General features: G+C 53.5%; 8 protein-coding genes across 8 annotated transcripts; 3 read left to right on the plus strand and 5 right to left on the minus strand.

Annotated features, from left to right (window-relative positions):
* Positions 1-108: 108 nt before the first annotated feature.
* CTAM01_06245 (GAT domain-containing protein) lies at positions 109-5428 on the minus strand (the record flags this gene model as incomplete). Its single annotated transcript, XM_060522272.1, has 7 exons — positions 109-2058; positions 2089-2533; positions 3638-4611; positions 4672-5046; positions 5108-5143; positions 5199-5281; positions 5362-5428. 7 exons carry the CDS (start codon positions 5426-5428, stop codon positions 109-111), a joined length of 3930 nt encoding a protein of 1309 aa, XP_060383000.1.
* A 477-nt stretch (positions 5429-5905) lies between these two features.
* On the minus strand, positions 5906-6301 carry CTAM01_06246 (uncharacterized protein; the record flags this gene model as incomplete). The annotated part of the gene is made up of 1 exon (XM_060522273.1): positions 5906-6301. A coding segment is annotated over one exon (396 nt), but the record flags the coding sequence as incomplete, so codon positions are not given.
* Positions 6302-7875: 1574 nt separating this feature from the next.
* Positions 7876-9499, minus strand: CTAM01_06247 (UBX domain-containing protein; the record flags this gene model as incomplete). Its single annotated transcript, XM_060522274.1, has 2 exons — positions 7876-9300; positions 9362-9499. The coding sequence occupies 2 exons, from the start codon at positions 9497-9499 to the stop codon at positions 7876-7878; spliced, it is 1563 nt and encodes a 520-aa protein (XP_060383002.1).
* Positions 9500-10337: 838 nt separating this feature from the next.
* Positions 10338-11286, plus strand: CTAM01_06248 (uncharacterized protein; the record flags this gene model as incomplete). Its single annotated transcript, XM_060522275.1, has 3 exons — positions 10338-10393; positions 10576-10663; positions 10744-11286. 3 exons carry the CDS (start codon positions 10338-10340, stop codon positions 11284-11286), a joined length of 687 nt encoding a protein of 228 aa, XP_060383003.1.
* A 155-nt stretch (positions 11287-11441) lies between these two features.
* On the plus strand, positions 11442-11732 carry CTAM01_06249 (uncharacterized protein; the record flags this gene model as incomplete). The annotated part of the gene is made up of 2 exons (XM_060522276.1): positions 11442-11544; positions 11596-11732. 2 exons carry the CDS (start codon positions 11442-11444, stop codon positions 11730-11732), a joined length of 240 nt encoding a protein of 79 aa, XP_060383004.1.
* Positions 11733-12060: 328 nt separating this feature from the next.
* Positions 12061-14326, plus strand: CTAM01_06250 (uncharacterized protein; the record flags this gene model as incomplete). The annotated part of the gene is made up of 7 exons (XM_060522277.1): positions 12061-12125; positions 12264-12421; positions 12475-12578; positions 12628-12807; positions 12860-13004; positions 13056-13208; positions 13257-14326. 7 exons carry the CDS (start codon positions 12061-12063, stop codon positions 14324-14326), a joined length of 1875 nt encoding a protein of 624 aa, XP_060383005.1.
* Positions 14327-15170: 844 nt separating this feature from the next.
* CTAM01_06251 (LSM domain-containing protein) lies at positions 15171-16321 on the minus strand (the record flags this gene model as incomplete). The annotated part of the gene is made up of 4 exons (XM_060522278.1): positions 15171-15301; positions 15426-15497; positions 15648-15958; positions 16023-16321. 4 exons carry the CDS (start codon positions 16319-16321, stop codon positions 15171-15173), a joined length of 813 nt encoding a protein of 270 aa, XP_060383006.1.
* A 2532-nt stretch (positions 16322-18853) lies between these two features.
* On the minus strand, positions 18854-19451 carry CTAM01_06252 (uncharacterized protein; the record flags this gene model as incomplete). Its single annotated transcript, XM_060522279.1, has 2 exons — positions 18854-19135; positions 19230-19451. The coding sequence occupies 2 exons, from the start codon at positions 19449-19451 to the stop codon at positions 18854-18856; spliced, it is 504 nt and encodes a 167-aa protein (XP_060383007.1).
* Positions 19452-21389: the final 1938 nt, after the last annotated feature.

A 21389-nucleotide genomic window follows, 5' to 3' on the forward strand; every position in this document is an offset into this window, starting at 1 on the left:
TAATAGCCGCCGCCTCGATCCTTATCCAGCTGAAGCGTTCGGAAAGGGTCCACAAGAACGTCTTCGTGTGAAAAAACCTGCTCACCCACTAAGTCTGGCATCTCTGGCCTACGTGTATAGACGGCATCCGTGCAAATCGATTGCCATATGCTGTTCGCGGAGGTCGTGCAAGTATCGCAAGATGGCGAAGAAGATCTCCGCCACGATCTTCTGCATCTCGGGCTCCGCTTCTACGCGGTAGGCGTCAAGGTATGCTTTGACCTGAACCTCCCTCGCATCTGGGCCTTCCCAAACACTCGAGTCAGCAGCGATGACACCATGGTGGAAGATTTCCGATTTCGCCCGGTCTCTGACGTGGTTCTTTGAGAAATGTTGGGTAATTAAACCCTTTCGCCTAGCGAATTCATCGACGGATTCCTCCTTTTGGCGGTCCATGATGATGCGCAAGCACTTCATCCTATGCCAGATCTCGGCGAATTGGTATTTCAGAGGGCTGAGATCGAGAGTATCGTCGACTGTCCAGAGATATGCACATAGATGGAGTCCTTTCCTCTTACCCCCGAAACTATGTTTGTACACGGCAGGGTTGACGAGCTTGCCGTCTTGTACTGCGTAGCTACTGATCCCTTTGGAGTCCGTGTCAAAAGGTGACAGAAGGCTCCCCACGCAGCGGTCCATAGAAGGGTCTGGCTCTCCGTCTTCGTCGCCAGGGAAGTCATAGACCTCAGGCACCAGGAGGGACGTGTCTCCATTCAGCAGCGTGGTGGCCAAAATACCGAGTCGGAGCGAATCACATTCCTTCGCTACTCTAATAGGGTCTAAGCGAATCTCGTAACTGCACATGTTTGCCAGGATAGTCAGACGATCCTGAACATCGCGACAGTGACGACTCTTCAGCAGCGTCAGAGCCGTGGCGGCGTTCACCTTTTGACGGCCACCGTAGACTTTGCCTCCGTACACGTGGATACCGGCCACATGCTGGCGCACTGTGATCTTTGGATGAAGGGACTCGGTGACGGAGAGGATCGGGATGGCATTCTTGCCGGTGTTGGTTCGAATCAGAGCCTGCCCCATAAACTGAAAACGTTGTTCCAGCAGAGACTTGCAGGTTTCGACAAGGACCCTAAAGAGGCCTACAGGAATGCAGATAATCTCTGACTTGAGAGTTCGCCTCTCCGAGTCTAGTGGATGTCGAGGAGTCGAATACTTCTTCTGATCGGCACGAAGCTTGGACGTGTAGACAACACCAAGACCTCGTCTGAACACAAGAACCAAGCCGTCGCTGGCACTGACTGCTTCTTGAATAACCCACGCTCGTGTGTACCATTTGTCTGCTTGGACCATGTACAAGAAATCCAAAGCATACTGGAATAACTGTGGACGGAGGCTCAAATAACGCAGTTCTTCAGTTTCGTGTTCTATCAAGAATTGAACCGCGCTCATCTCAGTCTTGCTGATAGTTGATTCGTGTAGGCCAGCTGTAACGATAGCCCTGTTGTAGACTATGTCCAGTGCCTGTACCCCGAGTCGCTGGTACGCCTTGTCTTTCTCTGAACCATCTTCTTTCGGTTGCGGAAGGCATTCCTGGTCGATCCAAATCATGCGAAGCCCGACGGAAATAGCAAAGTCGACAGCACGGTCGAGAACATCGTCAAGTGCCCGAGCAGTATGTGGCCTATCGTTGAGATCTCGGACCTTTGATTCGATGATAGGAGGAACGGTGTTTCCATACTCGTCTTTGATTTCCTCAGGCCAGCAGTACGATACTGCAATATAATGGACACATACGTCGACGCTGCTTGGCCGTTCCGTGACGAGATGCGGGAACTCGTCCGCTGGTTTGAAAAGGCGGAAGTTCCACGTCTTTTTGTCGTGGGGAAACGTGGGTAGCTTCGAGCATATTCTGCATTCGAAGACGTCTTCATCTTCGTCTGTGTTGGTAACAGAGGGCCCGGATTCTGCTGAAATCGGTGCGTTGCCAGACTCGCCGTCACTCATCAATGACAGACGGATGGCCTCTTGAAGCTCTGGATCATCCATGTTCTCGTCTTCGGGGGTCTATCTACATGCTGTAGATGATCCAGCAACCAGGCTCGAAGGATCCGCCGTAATTGGTCCGTCGCTGGATTCATCGTCACTCATCAACGACATGCGAATGGCCTCTTGAAGATCTGGATCGTCCATGTCGTCGTCTTCTGGAGGATGCTCAAATGCCGCAGCTGGCCCGGCTTCCGAGTGCGGTTGCTTCAAAGATGAGATAGTTGCTTGCTTGAACATGGGATCTTCGTCGCCATCTCCAAGAGTTTGTAGTGCAACAGATGAATCATGATCGGAACTCGTCGGCATGAACTTGGGAGGCCTCTCGAAGATCGCGGTGTTCTCGCTGGTCTTGCCTGTCTTCGAGTCGCTCTCGTCCGCGTCGGCGGTGTCATCATACACTAGGAACTTGATATCCCGATAAGCCCAAGTCTGTGCCTTGACACGTTGTACCTGAAACTTCCAAAGCCCTTGGACCTTTTCAAGTTCCCCAGGCCTGATAGCCGACGTATTGTGGCCGTATCGTCTTGCATGTTGTCCGTTCGGCGATGTAGTCGGGGATTACTGTGCCCTCTGGATCTTCTTGTGAATGGTGATAAGTAGACTCGGCTGATCAGCAGAAAAGGAGGGGGCCAAGAGTTTATACTCATCCGAGTAGACAAGTACGTCACCTTCTGAAGCAGTGGTATAGGATAGCCTGTCGTCACGACGGAAATTAGATGCTTATTGTAAGCTTGGCTGCAGAAGCTGAGAGTAATCCTTCGTTGAGCGAGGCAACGCCGCTCAACTGCAGTGTAGCAGTCAGCGTCGCATTGAGGCAGGAAGGCCGTATACAGTATTGGGGGAATGGAAGTGGAGTACCAGGACTTACACCCTTGGGTGATGGCTCTCATGGCATTCCTCCGCAAAGCATACCGGGGTGAATGGAGACTTGAGTGCATCGAGCTAGATAGCCGTGGCATCGCTCTCGTTTCTACAGTCGTGTTAGTGCCATGCCGATCGCTGCCTCTCAGGGGCGTCTTATTTCTCTCAACAGCTACGAAGACCTTGCTGTCCTGGCTGAACCGTGAGCAAAAAACAATCGGAGGGGCGCAGAGATAATCTGTGACGTTCTGTAGGAGGGGGAACGAGAGGAAAATGGCGAAGTGTGGACCACATGTTCGGAACCACGTTGGAGACTGCCTACAACTTAGTACGTAGCGAAACGTCTTTTTCTGATCCCACTTTCCCTCTCGACAGCACCAGAAGCAGCTCCCCGTGTACCATTGCCTCATCACTTCCTCTGGTCAATGGCGACGACAAAAGAAGCATTGTCACTTCCCTGAGGATAAAAAGGTCTGATTTCATAGAGGTAAACTCGTAAGCCAGGCGCCGTGCTTTGCTAATGCCTATAATCGACAACTGTGTTCGCTCATCAAGAGCGGCAAATTTCATCTGCCTTGGGTGAAATGAGAACACCACCACAAGATACCCAATTTCTCCCTTGCGAGAACTCTAAAGCAATATGCGCAGGGAAAACACCCCCCTTTTCTGATCAACAAAACATGGCAGGATACATCACCTCCTCACTGAATCGAGCTTCCGCCACCCAATCTAGTACCTGTACACCGGGTCCTTCTTCTTGGAACTCTTCGGGGTTGATTCGTAAAGGTCATCATCCGAGTCCTCATGCAGTGTCTCTTGCCTGTTCCTGAGGTCGACAGTCTGAATCGGGTTACCGCTCAGGGGTCCAGGCGTAGTGGCTTCGTCGGCGCCATGCATCGTGATTTTGCCAAGAGCGCTGTCTTGTCTTCCAAGGTAGCTTGGAGTGGGGTTGAAGCCTGGATGGAATGGCTCATGAGCCAGCCGCGGCTCCTCGCCCGGTAGTTCCACCGCACCACCGGACCCTCCGGGTCTGCTCGATGAAGAGTAGTGGATCTCCGGCTGGGGGTCTCTGAATGGGTCCTCGGCCCCGTATTGCGGTTGCGCTTTCGGGGGCGGTCCCGGGGGTGGGGCGAAGGTTTCTGATGCCTTGCCCTTTCCGCTTCCTTCGGACGGCCTTGTCGGCAGAGGAGGGGTCGAACTAGAAGATGACGACTGGGCCTGGGCTTGCGCCCATTCTTGGGTCCGACTCGCTTGCTGAGACTCAGCCGTCTGGGGGCTCACGGGGCTAGCATTATCTGACCTCGGGTCAATTCCGAGCTGCTTCCGAGCGCCCAGAACGGCTCTCTGATGCTGGTTGAGCGCTGATTGTAGTTGCTCGTTCGTATCAATCAGGTGCTCCATAGTCTCATTGTCGGGAGACGGGTTTTCGGCAGTCATGTACAATTGTATACTTCTCGAAGCACTCTGGCATCTGTCCGCGAACTCCTTGATCAGGTCATTGTTGATGACCTCCTGGGGAGGGGTGTTGACGACAACCTGAGAAAGTAACTTTGCAGATGTTCTCGCCTCCTCTAACCTACTTGCAAGCTCAACGGGGGTAGGCAAGCTTCGATTGGTGTGATTTCTTGCAAAATAATTCTGCGAGTGAGGATTGAATGGCGGCGCATTCATAGTCCGAGGATCGGGGCCAGCCATAGACTGTCTGGGATTCTATGGGGATATGTCAGTTCGGTAAGGACGGAATCGACTGCTTTTTTTAGGAGCCCTTACGCCATATTGCTTGTAGCTTCGTTCCTTTTCCTTCTTCCACATAGAGATCAACTCGCCCAGACCCTGATCGTCAAACTTGGTAGCCTCGAAAGTATCCAATGTCTCGGATAGCATCTGTCTGACACTGGGATCGTGCGTAGTACGGTATAACTCCTTGACGGTATCGGCGAACTTCTTGTCCATATTCCGCGTGAACGTGGGGCCGGGATTGTCGGTAAGGATGCGAATCAGCATGATGGCATTGTACTGCCACGAGGCTTTGGCGTGGTTATCCTTGGCTAGGTATTTCCGGATGATGCGCGCGCATTCGGCGGCCGCGGCCGGAGAAGACTCAGCGGCATCGACAATGGGCGGGAGGTAGAGGACTTCGTCACCCTGTATATTCTATTAGCAGGAAGCTCACCGCGAGCACAAATTGTCGCGACTAAGCATATACCTGAGCATTGGGGCCTCCAGATTCGCAAAATTGTTTCTGAGCACTACGTCAGCTGTGATCATTGGCGTAGGGAAGGCCAGGTCTTGCATACCACGCTACGCGCAGCCGTAGCTTCGGGCGTCTCGTTCTGCGGGTCTACTGGCGATGCCGACACTTGGCTGGATCCACTGAAGTCTTGCGGGGAGAGATATCGATCAGCACTTCCTTCGGGATCACTCTAGATGGAGTTAGGGTGTATGGTGGTTTCTACTCACTATTCGTCGTTCGCTTCTTGAGCGTACTCATCATTCGATTCACACTAAGCCCCTTCATGGCCTTCATCTTTGCGGTCGCGGAACCTGCGGACGGAGGAGCGCTGAGCCGCGAGGGGACGAGAGACTTGCGTCGGAAGCACGGATCTAGGGGTCCTATGACGGACAAAGGGGGAAAGCGCCCGAGTCGAAGCGGAGTGGTCGAATGTCCAGAAGAGACGCTGATATGAACGTCGCAAGATATCGCAAAGCGGCCGTGAACGACTGAAGTGAATGGACGATAGGCGGATTGTCTGTGGAAAAGAGTTAAGGTTCGGTGAATGGAATGACAGCAATGCGGGAAGCTGTGCGCGTATGTTTCGGGGGGCAAGCGGCGGGAGTTTGGAAGAAATAGGTACGGATGCGCAGGGCCTAGTTGAGCTGCAGCCTGGAAGTGACGCTCGGAGGGGAAGGGTAAGGCAAGGTCGGACGGGCCAGACGAACTGGGGGTTATTTTAAATTAAACCTCAGCCCGGCGTCCCGCTGGTCCACCGTCCACGGGGTCCTTTTAAGCGTGTGCTGTAATGGTGCGTAGTGCGGTATCTGGTCTGTTGGACCGTTGGAAAAGTTTTGGCGGGGTGATTGGAACGCCCCAAGTATCGAGCGTCTCGGCGTGTGAGAGGAGGGAGACGGCGGCGCCTGGCAAGGGTTCGGGTCGAGTGGGCTTGTCTGCGCCTCTCCGAGTGCGTGGTGCGAGGAGAGTTACTGACCGCGGTACGGAGTCGAGGTCACGTAGCGGCGGCGGCAGTCTGTGGCCTTGCGAATGCCGGACGTTGCCGGTGGCTTCGATTAACCTTGATACTCTGCTGGTAGCGCTTCTTGGAGATCTATCTCGCGGAGGATGGCGCAAATGAGTGTGGCTGTTCGTCGGTTTGGTTTCGGGCCTGGGCAGATGCTTCGTTTGTTACGAGGGGGAAAAGCCAAGGAGCCTTTTTGTTTATTGACATTTGGTGTTAACGAGGAAGGATAATCATGGACGAAGGGAAGATATCAGTGTTTCTAGCAAGTTGTTAGAGACCCTTGCAATCTTGTCGTTGTTGGTTGGTGCGAATCATGTCAGATCAGGATGAAGGTAAGTATGCGAACGACGAGAAGAAACGAAAGGCGGTGGAAAGGGTCCTCGATTTGCGTTGGGCCGATGAAGGTATGCTCGTCGCCCCTTATGCTGCGGCGAGTTGTTCAGACCAGGTACAAGTGTCGCGGCGTTGATTCTGGAGCAGGCATGACGACGACTTGGATGGCAAAAAGTGATGCGCCAGAGGCCCAGAGCCCCCAGAGAAGACGGCAGTGCCTGGGGAGACCTTGCACCGATCTCCAGTACGTATCTCACAGCTCGTTGGTGGTGGGGACCTCGAAACCACCAAACTTTGGTTTTGGGTCTTTCCTCCTCTGTATCCGTCCAGACGGGAGTAATCCTCCTCATCAGATCCTATCCATCTGTGTCTTTCTCATGTTATTCGGACCTTACCTTACCCGAGACGAATTTTCAAGACTTTAGCATTCTTAGCATAGCTGCCACATGTGCTTGTAATCTACACAAGCCATCACGCTTTACTGGAATGTTTACTCATCCTCCTTCTTTTTGGTTTGGGTTCTACTTTATTTGGAGAGGACCACGTCAAAAATTGGGGGTCGCATTGACTAGAGACATCCCCCCATTTTGACGTATGCAGGCGGGTACGACGGTCCAGTCTACGTTCATGCCATAATTCAGGGTCTTCCTCCCGCACATGATCGGATGGCAAATCTGGTCCTTCAACAATACAGCAACTCGTATTAACATAAACCTCGAGCTAGACAAACAACCTGTCTTGATGTTGTTGTTTTTCATCGCGATTAAATTCCGACCATGATGATCAGCCCTCTTCTTCACTTCGCAGCCGAGCTACACAAACTTTCAACTGCCAAACCCCACGGCCCGGCAAGCCAAGTATTGGTCTGCACAGCCTCACTCATCCACGCAAGCAGCAACATCCTCAACACGTACGTGTATGGCCAAACAGCGCCACGGGACCTGCCACCTACATCGCATGCGGTGTACATTACACACTTTTCCCTTCGGCCTCCCGTCGTCTAGTGGGGAACTCCCAAGACGCCAGACAAAAGGGGCCACGCAAATCAACCCCTCTTTAGCATTCACTTACAGATACCTGGGGTGAGATATGTACATCATCAGGTTGCCTCCCGCGCCAATGTCATTACCCTCTTGTGAACTTCACGGCCTCGTGCCGATGGGCTACCTTGGCTTGCCCAAGATGGACAGACGGCTCCCGCGGCTAGATTTAGGCGATTAGAAGCTATTGTATCCTGCAGCTGGCTGACAACGTTCTTCAATGCTCGCGACAATGTCTGGAATGGTTGCTATTGGGTGCCCGCTCACTGCGCGTACAAAATGGCGCGGTTTTCTACTAATGCTTGCTCTGCCTTGCGCCATCCTACACTTGCTTGATCAGATGCCCTGGGTCGTACCATCTCCATCTACGACGAGTATTCTTCGCCGGAGTCTGACTCGCCGTCGACCGACACCTCCTCCACGATCAGATTCCCTGACCGCCCAATCTTCTGCCCCATCGTTTCCTCCTTGCTGGGTTCGTACACCACCCGGGGCATCACAGATGCAATGCGGAACTGATACTCGTGCTCGTAGCCCTCGGGCTTGACAGCCGCCTTCTCTGACACTTCCTCTGATGCCGTCAACACATCGTAACACTCCACGAAAGCGTATAGCGTTTCCATCGTTGTGTCGTTGCGGAACCGGCGCACGATTCTTCCAGCCCCAGACGACTCGGGCATCTTCAGCGCAATCCGTACCACATCCTTGTTGCTGGCTGGTGGCTCGTCTTCCATAGTCGTCGCCCGCCAGCGCTTCCACTTATCGCCAAGCTCCTCGCGCCTCGCTGCAGCTTCGGCTTCTTCCTCGGCTTTGCGTGCAGCTTCTGCCGCGGCCTTTTCCGCCTCGCGCCGCTGTCGCGCTCTCTCCCTGTCCTTGGCCAACGATCGTTCGTAGGCCGTATCTTGCTCAGTTCGCAGACTGCGTGCCACCTCTTGTGCTGTCCTCTCTGCTCGGACACCTGCTAGATCTGGTGCGTATTTGTTGATGGCGGTCTGAGCTTCCGCAAGGTACGCAGTAGCCGGCATCGGGCCAGCAAGCCGCTTGATGATGCTCATTCTAGTGCTTCCTTCCTTGGGCGTGAGGCAGATGATCGCCGAAAATGGGTACTTTGTGCAGTTGTATTCCTGGGCGACCTGGTACGCTTCAGAGTCCAGGATGTTGCCGCCCCACAAGATAACATTGTTCGCCGGGTCATTGATGAAGCTGACAACATCCGGGTTCAATAAAGTTTCCCTCGTGAAAGATTCGGTATCGTCGTGTTCGGGCGACATGAGAACAACAAGTAAGAACTTGAGGTCCTTCTTGGCCAGGTCTTGTGCCTGGGCAATACCGCCCTCGAACCAGGGCAATTCGGTGCTTCCATATTCTTCCTCGAATTCACGCTTGAAACGTGCGGCCGTGTCTCGGGGCATGAGCATCCGGCGCCCATTGGTACTCCGCAGTCCATTCCCCGGCCCGCTCGTGATGGCCCGTGGCCGGATCTGTCGGGGAAGAAAACTGAGCAGGTAGAAGACGGTCCGAAACACCTTAGATGCGATGCTGTAACCGATGCTGAAGGGTGCCAGGAGCAACCCGATCAGGAATGGTGGACGGTGGACTGTATTCGGTTGAGGAACGATTCGCGGCGCGGGGTCGGGTCGATCTCTCCGAGGAGCCGGTGGACGAGCTGCAGAGGCAAGCAGACTCTCTTGAAGGTTCTCGTGCCGCGCTTCTGTCCGGGGGATGTCCTGTGCCATTGCCTCTGCGACAGGATCAGGGCCTTCGCCGTCGAAGAACTTGGCGATGGCGATCTGTACCCAGATCAGTCAGTATAATTCACAAGCTGGCCAGTGCCGCGTTGCAAAAGTTTACCTGGACGTTCCATTGCGATCGCTGCAACAGCGGTATCGCATCCTTGAGCTCCTGATTTGTGACACTTGTGTATTGCTGGAGGGACTCTTGCTGACTTGCAGACAGCTGTCCCAAATCTACGTCTCCGCTCTCCGCCATGCTGTCGTTGGGTGCTGCACACAAGTCAAGATTGGCGAGTATGTCGAAGCGACGATGGGTATAGTCCAAAGGCAGATTCAGTGGTCCATGGAAATAGGTGAATGCGCAGGTTGACGTTGTGAAAGGAGTCAGGCCTAGGGCGGAAGTGGGCTGGTCACAGCGAAGAGCAACGTGGCTAAGCAAGGCAGCGGAGAAGGACCCTTCCGCGGTAGTTGCAGCAGCCTGCCAAAGTCGTGATAAATTGGCAAAGGTCGGCTATTTGACCGTGAAATAAGAAAAATAATACAGCTGGATGCGTGGGAGAGACAGAGGAGCAAGTTCAAGAATCAAAGGAGCGGCTTTGGGCTTTGATGCAGCTCATTGACGAGAGGCTGGATGCGTTGGTAGCAAATGACCGGGTGTCTGAGATGGTCCGCTAGTCGCAGCTGATTGTCGAGAGTGTCTTGCCCGGTGACGACACTTGTCCGTGGGCGGAGTGCGGATGTTCAAGGGCTTGGCAAGGTACATGAAGTAAGGTACGGTACGGAGTACCTACTGCTGGCGTCTGCGCGACGAATCGCGTTCGTGACGCCATAAAGAGTATGTTTTATCGCTTATCTGGACACATGGCAATTGCATCTGTCCGATGAGGGGAGACGTGTCGGATAGGTACATAGCCCCGCTGCGATGTGAAGGATGAGTGGACACCTACATGATCTTTCCTCAGCTACAAACACTACGGGGAAGTGCTAGAATTCTTAGAAATCATCAGGATATCTAATAGATGATACGGATAGCGTTTTCCATAATGTGCCTTGTATCCTTAATTGACGTGACTTGCTACCTACCTGGGATGAACATGAATGCCAATACGGCTATCATTCCCACATCAAGTATCGATTTTCACGAGGCTGGGTAACAGCAAGCCAGTATTCATGCAATGTATATGAGCTGAGTCGTGTGAGAGTGACATCCACCTCATTATGCACCAAGTGAAGGCCGCTTCGACCTAGATGTTATTATCGCTCGGATATTGTGGAAATGACATACTTTCACGGCCAAATCCAGCACGTTTACCCACGAATGTTGATTAATAGTGCGAGAGCATTGACTTTAAGCGGTTTTCATGTCGCGAGGGTGTGTCACTGTCCCCCCTCTCAGTACCTACTGGACACAACCTACGCTGTAAGTTGGTTTGACTTGGTTGGTTCCATTCCCACCACGCCTAACCTCCGCTCGCACCGCCACCTCCCGCTCCTGTGTAGGTTTGGGTATTCCCTGGCCGCGCGGTAGCAAATCTGACCTCTCTGTCTTCCCACCCACATAAACCGCCTACCTCACTGGACTGCTCCGCCGCCCGTCGCGCCGTTGTCGCCGGTCCCTGTTTTTCCCTCTGTCCTTCCTGGTCCCTCCCGCCTTTCCTGCGCTGGGCTGCATATCCGTACGCATCCTTCCAAGAAAAGATACGGTGCGCGCATCGGTGCTTTACTTCTACCTTGCCTTACCTAAGGTACTATCTCGACACGACCTTATTCCGACTTCATTCCGTTGCCTTGCATCATCCGCCAAATTCATCTGCCGTCAACCTCGACCCTCGCCTGGTGCACGGCATCGTGTCCATGATCGAGACACCTACCCCACCAAACGTGTTCAAGCCATGGCAAATGTCTGCAAGGATCAAGTGCGTCTGCCCAAAAATGTCCTCTGCCCCCAGTCCGGCTTCGCGCCAGGCCCCACGCGAGCTCCAGTCCTCCTTCTCTGCCCGCCTTTGTCTTCTCTCCACCCCGCTCAGACAGCCCAAGTCCTGAATTCCCCCCCCGTCCACACCCAGCGCGCGCGCGTCCATACCATGAAAACGACCTCGACGACAACTCGATCATGGGCTTTGGATTTGGCTGACTCTGTGCAGACGTCGTAACGTCGACCAAGGGGGCCAAACTTTCTTCCACCGAAACTACTGATCATGGCCACCTCGCGATACCCCCAGTCCGACCTCCGTCGACAAGTTGGGTCGCCGAAACCCAAAATCCGAGGCGAGTCAACGCGCATGATGCCCTTCCGACCACGTTGCCGTCCCAGGATTGCTGACGCCTTGTCAATTGGCTTAGAAAACAAAGAGACCTTATGCCGAAACGTAATGATATACGGACACTGTCGATACGAGAACACCGGTTGCGCCTTCAACCACGACCAGAATCGTTCCAACTCGGTCCAGAATAGTCCCGGAGGACAGAGCAACCAATCTGATTTGTAGGTCACAGTCCAGATCCGCTTCGCTATCGTGACCGACTTCCATGGCCCAAAGAACCGTCCGAAATGCTCGAGAACTGTTGACGTTTGCTATCGGGACCTGATGCTCCTCTACTGGAGGAAAAGGAGGCGCCTCGATTGTAGAGGCCTTGGCATAGGATCAGCAGCGGTGCTAGACTCTGGCGATACATGTGCCTGACGAGCCTTATTGCGGACTAAAGTTCTCGACATTGAGACCTACTTCGCCTAAAAGGACGAGGTGGATCTTGGAATCGCAGTCCTGGATGAAGTCCCGCCGATCGGCTTTGGCATACATCGCGATATGCAGCAAGATGTCCGTGGATCTCGGACTGGTCACCCTATGGTCGATGTGGACTAAAGCTATGGCCGAAGAAATGTGAATGAAATTTGGATAGCGCCGTGGAGGATGAGATGTAGACCACTAACTTGTAGAGCGAGCATTGACGATGACGGGAAATAATCAAACCTAACGACAAACAATGATAGTAGAAAGCTAACAGTTGGGTTTTAATAGCGCGAGAAAGGCCCTCAATGTCGACTCGCCTTCATTCACACCCGCCGGTCTGCCCTCGGTGGCATCACCGAGTGCAAATACGATAGCGGGCTCCAAGAAATCGACATTTTCCTCCCAGGCTGCGAGTGCAGCCGTTTTTACTCCCAGAGGAGCAGGCTGTACGTCTCGAGCCATGTTGTATCACGGACTATCTCATCTAACTTCTTCACAGCTGCGACGCCAGCCGCCGCTCCAGATGGAGAAGCGGCGTCGACAGTATTTAACCCTGCTACATTTCGAGAATTTACTCCATCAAACTTTGAGTTGAGTACTGGCGTATGGATGACCATGCCTAACAGCTTATTTGAGACTAACATCGAAAAAGATTACTGCCAATGGCTCAGCTTCCGACACAGGGCTCTCATTTGACCCCTTTGCTATGCCCAATGTTGCCCAGCCATTACCGGCCACACCTTTCAACCCTTATGCCGATGATCCTACCGGACTCGCTGGCTCAGGGGCCTACTTCCAACATCAAAATGCTTACACAGCCCCGCTTCAACCGGTGAGAGGACGCGAACTAGATATTTTTCTATGGCAAAACTGACGTCCGGCAGCTTCAATACCATCTGTACGCACCGGTTGGGCCGTATCGAGATGATTTGATGCCGTTCCAAAGGCAAATTCACGACTTCTTCTTACCTGAGAAGATGCGCGAGGAGATGCAACGCAAGTCCGAGGCCTTGCAGCAGGTCATGCCAAGTAAGCTGCACAATGAACAACAGGTACTATAGATTTCTAATGCTGTTGAAGACTCGACACTACCTCCGTTAGACAACTACTACTCCCTCGTTCCCCTTGATACCAGTCATCGGAAGAGTTCCAGTGTCTTTGGCTACACCACATGGGTGTACAAGGCTACATCCTCGAAGAACGGCAAAACATACTGCCTCAGACGGCTTGAGGGTATGCTCTCTGGCAATGCCTATCCTCGACATTACTAACGCAGAACAGGGTACCGACTAACCAACGAGCAAGCTATTCGCTCTGTCAAGGAGTGGCGAAGGCTCAAAAACGGCAATGTGGTGGGAATACATGACGCCTTCACCACGAGAGCATTTGGCGACAGTTCCCTGTTCTTCGTACAAGACTACCATCCCCTCTCCAAGACACTCGCCGAACTTCACTTTTCTCAACCGGCTTCCACCCACGGCACCCGCTTCAGCGCAAAGAACCCCATAACCGAAAGCGTGCTATGGGGCTATATTTCCCAGATAGCCAATGCCTTGAAGGCTATCCACACATTGAATCTGGCTGCCAGATGCCTTGATATGAGCAAGGTCATTGTGACGGACAAGAATCGCATCCGGCTGAGTGCCTGCTCCATTTTGGATGTCGTTCAGTTCGACAACCGTCGGCCCGTTCAGGAGCTGCAACAAGAGGACTTGATTCAATTCGGGAAACTCATTTTATCACTAGCTACTAACACGCCGCCGAACCAGCTCACGAACCTCAAAGGGTCGATGGAACAGATGAGCAGGGTTTACTCGAAAGAAATCACGGATACTGTCTTGTGGCTTCTGACTCCCTCTCAGGTTGGTGCCACGCCCAAGGGTATAGAAGAATTTGTCCGGGGCATCGCAGTCCATATGGTTGCCACGCTAGATGCCAGTTTACAGGAAGCGGACGCCCTGAAGTCGGACCTGTTCCGCGAACTAGAAAACGGCCGCATAGTGCGCCTCATGGCCAAGCTTGGTGCCGTCAACGAACGGCAGGAATTCGACGGCGACAGGAACTGGTCAGAAAACGGCGAGCGATACATGCTCAAACTATTCCGGGACTACGTATTCCACCAAGTCGACGCGAACGGAAATCCCGTAGTAGACATGGGCCACATTATCCGATGCCTCAACAGGCTGGACGCCGGTAGCGACGACCGAATCTGCCTCACGAGTCGAGACGAGCAGACGAGCTTTGTCGTCAGCTATAAGGAGCTGAAGAAACAGCTCGGCAATGCGTTCGGGGAGCTTCTCAAGGCAGGGAAACAGACGTCGAACCGAGGGTTCCAGGGCACCTCTCACTAGAACGGGGAGGGTTGGGATTGCCACGGTTACGACAAGGATCGAGATCACGGTCACGAAAGGATGGGGAACGAGGCTTCGACGTACTTGGATTGCAATGCACGGGGCTGCGTTTCGAATGATGCGAGAAACCACTACGGAGTGTGATGACTGACATAGCGTTGGTTTTGAGACGTTGGACCAAGGATGAACGAACGGTGGGAACGGCGCGTGAGACGACAAGTGGACGCAATGTGTTCACTCGCTTGCTTGCCAGGTTTGAACGTATAAGAGGAGCGTATAGGAGCCTTCGGATTGAGCGGAGAAGGAATAGAAAAAGGGGAGTGAGCGGTCTCGCTGACTGTGGGGAGATGCAGTTAGATGGGAGAGTACGAATGCGGGTAAAGAACAGTAACGAAATAAATCTCTTTTTCATTCATGTTTGTCGTGCACGAGGAGGTGAGGCCGGGGGACCGGCAAAGGCCTTCACTCATGCTGCTCTTCCCGCCATGATATTTGTGCCATACCTTCCCACCACCCCCCCCCCCCCTTTTTCTTTTTCGTTGGTCTTTCTATCTGGTGGATCTTTTTGATATGCCATCGTCATATTCATGTCCTCATGCTGACGTATGCTGCATGCCTACGACACACAAGCTACATTGCCGTCTCGCGTTTACCCAGACGTCCAGCCACAAGTCGCATCCCATCTCGAAGGGCACATTAAATCATGCCTTATCGATGAGTGTCGCTGGATGGGTCCCCACTCCCCTTGCCTTCCTTTTCTGCCTCACACACACAGTTGGGATATCAAGTCGAATTCAGCCCCCTGACTCCCCCCTCCCCCCTCCCCCTCCTTTCTCGGGTTTATTCACTCCTCCTCGGGCTGCGCAAACGGGTTCGCTATGGGCTCGCTTCCGTCGACGGGGCTGACGAGGACGAGGAGGGTTCCGCGGGCGACGATGAGGCCTAGGGACCTGGTCGTTTCGTTTCCTTCTTCGTCTGTTGAGTTGTTTGTTTCTTGTCAGCCGCGAAGCCATATTGAAAGCTCCCCCCTCCCCCCTCCCCGTCCCCCTTCTGGTTTACGCCAAGCATGGGGCAAAGGCAAAGGTAGAGACACACGTACCTCTCATGACTTCCTGGACCTCGTCCAGCACCAGGTTCATCAGCGCATCGTATCCCTTCAACGTTCCAGTGACTGTGGTTTCCTAACGTCAGCAACCGATACACGCATGATTCCCACACACACACACACATAGCCCCTCCCCCCTCCCCCTTCGCAAGAATCATGGGAGGGGGGGTAAGAAGGAAAAAGGAAAAAGGAAAAGGGGGACAAAGTACAACGCACCTTCGCGCCCGCCGTTGAACTTGACAGTAATCTGCTTGTCCATATACTTTGACAAGTCGAGGATATTCTCCTTCTTGGGCCTCTCGCGATCGCCGCCCGAGCCCTGGGCTCCGCCTCGGTCGCCGCCGCCGCCGCCGCCGCCGCCGCGACCTCCTCCCCTTCCGCCGCGGTAGTTTCCTCCTCCTCCGCCTCCGCCTCGGCCGCCGCCTCTGTGTGAGCCTCTATCCGCCATTGCGCCGCTGGGTTGTGTCCTGGTGTGTCGTGGCGTTTGTTTGTCTGTTTGTAGGAGGGGCTCAGGTCCTATGGTCTTGCTTTGGAAGGTCCGTTATCGGGGCCTGGTTACCAATTCGAAAATGTCCCTCGATATTTGGTTACGGATTTTCGCTTTGTCGCGGGGTGACGTCGTTGAGAGATCGTGGGTGTGTTTTTTGGCGGCTGGGATGTTTGGCCGAGAAGGCTAGGGTGAGAGGTTCGGTGGGAAAATGAGCTTGAGCTTGGTCCGGGCTTCTTCCATGGTGGGGCGGGTTCTGGTCTGCGTCCTTTCCCCTTCGCCCCTCCCCGCCGTTCAGAGGCCCGGGCTCCGTGATTGGCGGGGCGCGGGCTTTTCGTTCAATCGAAACCTGGAGGACGGGACGGGAATAGTTGAGGTACGGGTCCCTCACCGAGTTTACCATACCAAGAGGGAACCCCAAGAATTTGCGAATAGTGACTGTATATCGCCAAGCATGGAATTGATGATTTCTTCGTAGCTTCGGGATTTCTACATACAAGTGTACAGATCCGATGTTTCAAAAGGTTCTCACATGGCAAAAATAAGGCAGCCTGGCATGGCAGTCCGCGTGATACCATTGCTTCAATATTGCGCATAGCCACTGTTTTCTCGGTTCATGAAATACTTTATTTTGATTGTTCGCCGATTCGGGGTCTCTTGTCTTTGATCACGCAACGCTTCTTCCTTACCGTTCACCAACACTTTCTCAGCAATGAGCAAGTAGCCGAGGAAGGCTTTTTGTGCGGAAAGCTTGTCTTGCCGTCGCTAGACAACATAGAGGACATCACCAAATGCCAGTCAATTCAGTATCCGTACGGAGTGGTGAAAGAGACATATCGAGTCCCAGATACTCCGTAATGACAAAGAATAGACATCGATCGTTCGACTAAGGCCACATAGCCGTGTTACCGAGAAAATAAAGTTTCGGTAACGGGGAGGAAATACTGCTGCCTATCCGCATATTGGCACCGCAACGAAAAAAAGTTCCAATAACCATCACCATGAGCCAGTGAAGAAACAGAGAATCTAATTTCAGATTTTTGCTTCCTTCTGGGATCGGCGTGAAGACCGATGACTTTGCAGCAACGACGCGCAACGGTCAAGCCAAAACGTCTTGGCGATGATGAAGCCAGAGCGCGTCGTCGTTGAAATACGACTATGGGCTAGCTCGCCCCGTGTAAGTGACGACACACTATGATGTGTAAACCGCGGTACTCTGTATACCAAGGCTCACGGAACCGGTAAGCTAGGCTGTGCAGCTTCTTCTTTCCTTCTTGACTGATTTGACGAAGCCGGGGAAGGAGATGGAATTATCGGACCGGGGTTGGGAGGCTGGGAAACGTACTGTGTAGGTGAGCGATATACTTCATACTGGCTCGCGTGAGTGGTGTTGGTTCCTGTAAGAGAAGTAATCCTGGCGCGTGTTCCGTTGGTGATTTCCAAAATGTCTTGGCACTGCCCTCTGCGCCACCCCCGATGATATTGATGGGCACCAAGAGCACCACCCAAAAAGCGGGAAACAACGCATCATTACGCCGCTACATTAGACCTTTAGGTCAGTGCCATAAAGTGGGCATCGGGGAGTCCAGAGTTGATCTGGCGAATTCCCGAGGTTGTTGAGATTGCGCCTCTACTATCTCATTCGTCCTCCTTGTCCGGACATTTGGCCGGCCTTCTCTTGCAGATTGGAGGGGCCACGTACCGTGGTTACGAAGCCTAGTCAGCACTTCTGACCACTCTATCTCCCTGCAAAGTCCCTGTGATGTAAACACAAGTTAAGCAAAACCAAGGTGAGAAAATCTCGGAGTTAACGGGCTGCGAGGAACGTTTCCATATCAACCCAACCAACTTGAGAGGAGTGTTGTATCCGTATAGCAAAGTGTGTGTGACATTCAAGGTGTGCCCCCCTTTCCCACTCTCCAAGGGCGAAAGGGAAACCAAACCGATCAGCGAAAGCGAGCGAGCGGAGGGGCCGCTGGCCAGTGGCAACTGCTGCTCGATTTCATTCCAAAACATTGACAGGCCCAAAAATAAGGTAGTTGTTTTGCCCATCAGTGTCGGAGCGAGTTACATCCCAGCTGGTCGTCCGTCCCTGGAATTTCTGCACGTGCGTCGCGTGGGAAGGAGGGGGCAACACGGTAAGTGGTTCATGGCACATGGGAGGGATGGAGCTGCTAAGTCGGGAAACGTTTGGCTTGGTTTGGTTTTATAACGACGTGAAGTGATGTTTGAGGGTGAGGGAGGCGATCAACCATGCCATGTGCGATTAGACATAATTAGAAGCGTTGTGGGCAGATGAGACTGCGGTTGACGATGATCTCACTCGTTGGCCTTTTAGAGTTGGTTTGCGCGGGCCCCCGAGTGCCGGCCGGCGCGAGATGCATATTCGTACCTAGTCCAGGACTCCAGAGGCATGCAAGGTATGTAGGTAGGTACTCGAGTACATACTCGAGCGGGGTGCGAAAGTCATGTTTCTGTGATGCTGAGGATCCGCTTGAGTCGCCCCGAAACAAGACGGGGTTGGCTTGTTGGACAGGCATCCTGGGTGGTGAGGATGAAGGGAGTTTATAGATTGGCGATACTTTGGGTCCCCGACCTCAAGTCTTGGTTAACGTCGGTACCTTTTCCCATGGTGTACAGAGCGGCAATGGCGTAGGTTTCTCGAGTAGGTAATGCGTTCCTCGCGTTCCGCTCCGTCCGAAAGGGATCAAAGCTTCCCAATTGTCGGGTCTCCGTGTTTCCTCTCTATCCCACCCACCGTCGTCCCTTGTCTGGATTTCTGTTCAGCATTAGCACTGTCTTTCTAGAAAGGTTCCATCTAAGGATGGGCCGCCTACCTGTGCCAGGTACTGCATACCGCGTACGGGTAGAGGGGCACGCCCGCGGTGCCATGGCCCCGGGCGCGCAACTTGACCAGCGGGCGCGCGGGTTCCCTCTATCTAGTTCGTCTTGGGTAACGTCGTACCTTGCTAAGGACTAAGAGGGCCTTGCTCCGCCCCTCCACCCCGTCCGCCGTCGAACTATGGCAGGCTTGTTCCCCTAGGCAAGGTAGCGACTCGCTTGCCGTCTGGCTGTCAAGTGCTGTATGATGTGCGTGCGCCGTGGCCGTCACGTCGCGCGGTGTAAGTCGGGACACACCAGGGTAAGACGGCAATTCAGAAAGATGGGATGTTTTAACGAGACGTGCCGGTTCGCCGGGGGCGGGAAGTATTGGATACTAGGCACGAGGTCAGGGTCAGATCACAGATGTGATGCAACGGAGAAGAAAGGGGCGGTGGTGGTTGTCAGTGGTGCGGCGTGCCTCTTCTTGTCTCGTTTCTGTGTCTTGTTTCTTGTCGTCCTCGTTTCTGTTCCTTTTCTGTACGGAGTAGGTAGGTAGGTAGGGTGTCTCTGTCAGGACTCAGTGGTATTCTTAGAGAAGTGAGAGGTACAGTAATGGAACGTAGCTTCCTGTCGGTGTCCCGGCAAGGTAGTTGGGCAGGTGAGGATCTACGGTGCGCTCCTCCCTCCGAGATTCCCACCCGGCAGCCCATATTTCCGACCGAGTCTCATGTTCAGCGCGGGCGGTGTCTCAAGCTTGTTATTCGCATGTCCATCCATCCATCCATCCATCCAGCAATCCATCCATTCCTCCTTGGACAACTCACTTTGTCATTCATCAATCACTCTACAGTAGTCTTGAGTCTCTCACAGTCGCAGACTCACCAGTCTCACACAGATGGTGCCCCCCTTCTTCCCGCCCGCTACTCCTCTCCTCTCGAAACACTCAAAGCCGACTGGCCGGTTGGCTCCTCCATTTCCCCAGTTTCCAGGCTGTGCACTGCACCAGGCTGGAGCCGGCTCTTTGGGGCCCAAAGACCATGGGCCTTGATCGAGAAAAGCAGGCAGCTTGTTCCCCGCTCGTATTAATTGTGTTCGGCGTCCAATATCCTGCATCGACCATCTCCCGGCATCGAGAAGTTCTTCTAACTCTATGTCGCGGGCCGACGATAGGCACCTCGGTCTTAAAAGACAGGTCCCCTTTTTTTTTTTTTTTTTTTTTGCTTAAATTTTGCAAATCAAACCTTGCCGCTTTGCCGACCCCTTGGGCGCATGATTTGCTTCTTAGCTTGGTTATCATTCTCCCCGAACCCGACACGTTCGGCTCCCAGAGCCGGACTGTTCAGCTTCCAAGCCTTCATAGGGCTGCCAGTCTTACATAAGGATACCGACGACAAGCGGGAAACGGCCTGCTTTTTTGTTCAATCTTACCTCATATTAGTCGCTCAATTGCTTTATACGACATCTCTGCGCCGGGTCCCAGCGCCACCCCCGTACACAGTTCGCCGTCATCCGTTTTGAAATTTCCCACTTTGCTCGTATAGGACAAGCTGCGTTTATCGACGGGTCAAGTACCAAGGAACTCAAGAGGCAATTAAAGAACGGCGGGGAGAAGGAAGAAGAAAAAATCGAAAAAGGACTCACCAAGAAAAAACCGCATCGCTGGGGACTCTCCCTATTACGCCGTCTTACATGGGCTGAAATTCTGAGCCGCGGAGACTGCACAAGCACAGGCACACAGGATAGCTTCTGCTGCTGCTTCTTCTTCAACGGACAGAGACGGACAGAGACAGACGGCCTGTCTCTGCACACAGCCCCGGGTCTAGTCCAGTCCAAACCAGCCCGTTGGTGTGGCCCCCACCAGAATTGCTTGGTTGTCGATTTTGTTGCTCTTTTGGGGCTTTTCGCGTGTTTGGGGGGCCGGGGCGGGCTGCGTTTCTGAGAGCTGGCGCCGGCGCGCACCCTAGTCCATATACTCATCATCACCACATTCCGCTGCCTTGGCTTGGCGTTTCTTTCAGGTAACCTCAACTCACTCTATCTCACCTGCCTCAAGGTAACCACAGCCCTTTTTACGGAATACACAGTTCGGATGTTAGTCGGGTATCTCTCGATTGATCTATCGCCTGCCCACCTCATCTTGTCTTGCGCCTTTGATGCCACGCTAGGAGCTGCTGTAGCTTCCTGCCTACTTCCCGGCAGCCGTTGGCTCTGCGCTGCTTCCCGCTCAAGTTCCACCAATCCTCCTCATCTCAATCTCACTTACACACGCCTCATGCCTCACGCCTCACGCCTCACGCCTCACACCTCACACCTCACACTTTACACCCAAAAGGGGGACCCTGCCCTGCCCTGGCCCTCCTTCCTTGCCTTTCTTTCACTTATCCATCCACTCACTCACTCATCCTCACTATCTATACTGCGTACCTTACACAGTACTTCATACTGAGTCCAGTCCCTTTTAGACTCTCCGTACTTGGGAAAACTGAGGTGTCCTCGGGTTCCGTCAGTCCAAGCTTTTTAGGCTCCCTCCCTTCCCGACGAACGAAAAAAGAAGGACGCCGGGTCCCCTCTCCCACCCCCGGCCCCATCCGTTTAGTGGAACTCCCCTCCGCCCTTGCTGCACCGCATCTTTGCTTTCCATTGCGGTC

This window comes from Colletotrichum tamarilloi, assembly GCF_030869305.1.
Source record: "Colletotrichum tamarilloi strain Tom-12 chromosome Unknown Scaffold_17.1, whole genome shotgun sequence".
NCBI classification, from domain to species: domain Eukaryota; kingdom Fungi; phylum Ascomycota; class Sordariomycetes; order Glomerellales; family Glomerellaceae; genus Colletotrichum; species Colletotrichum tamarilloi.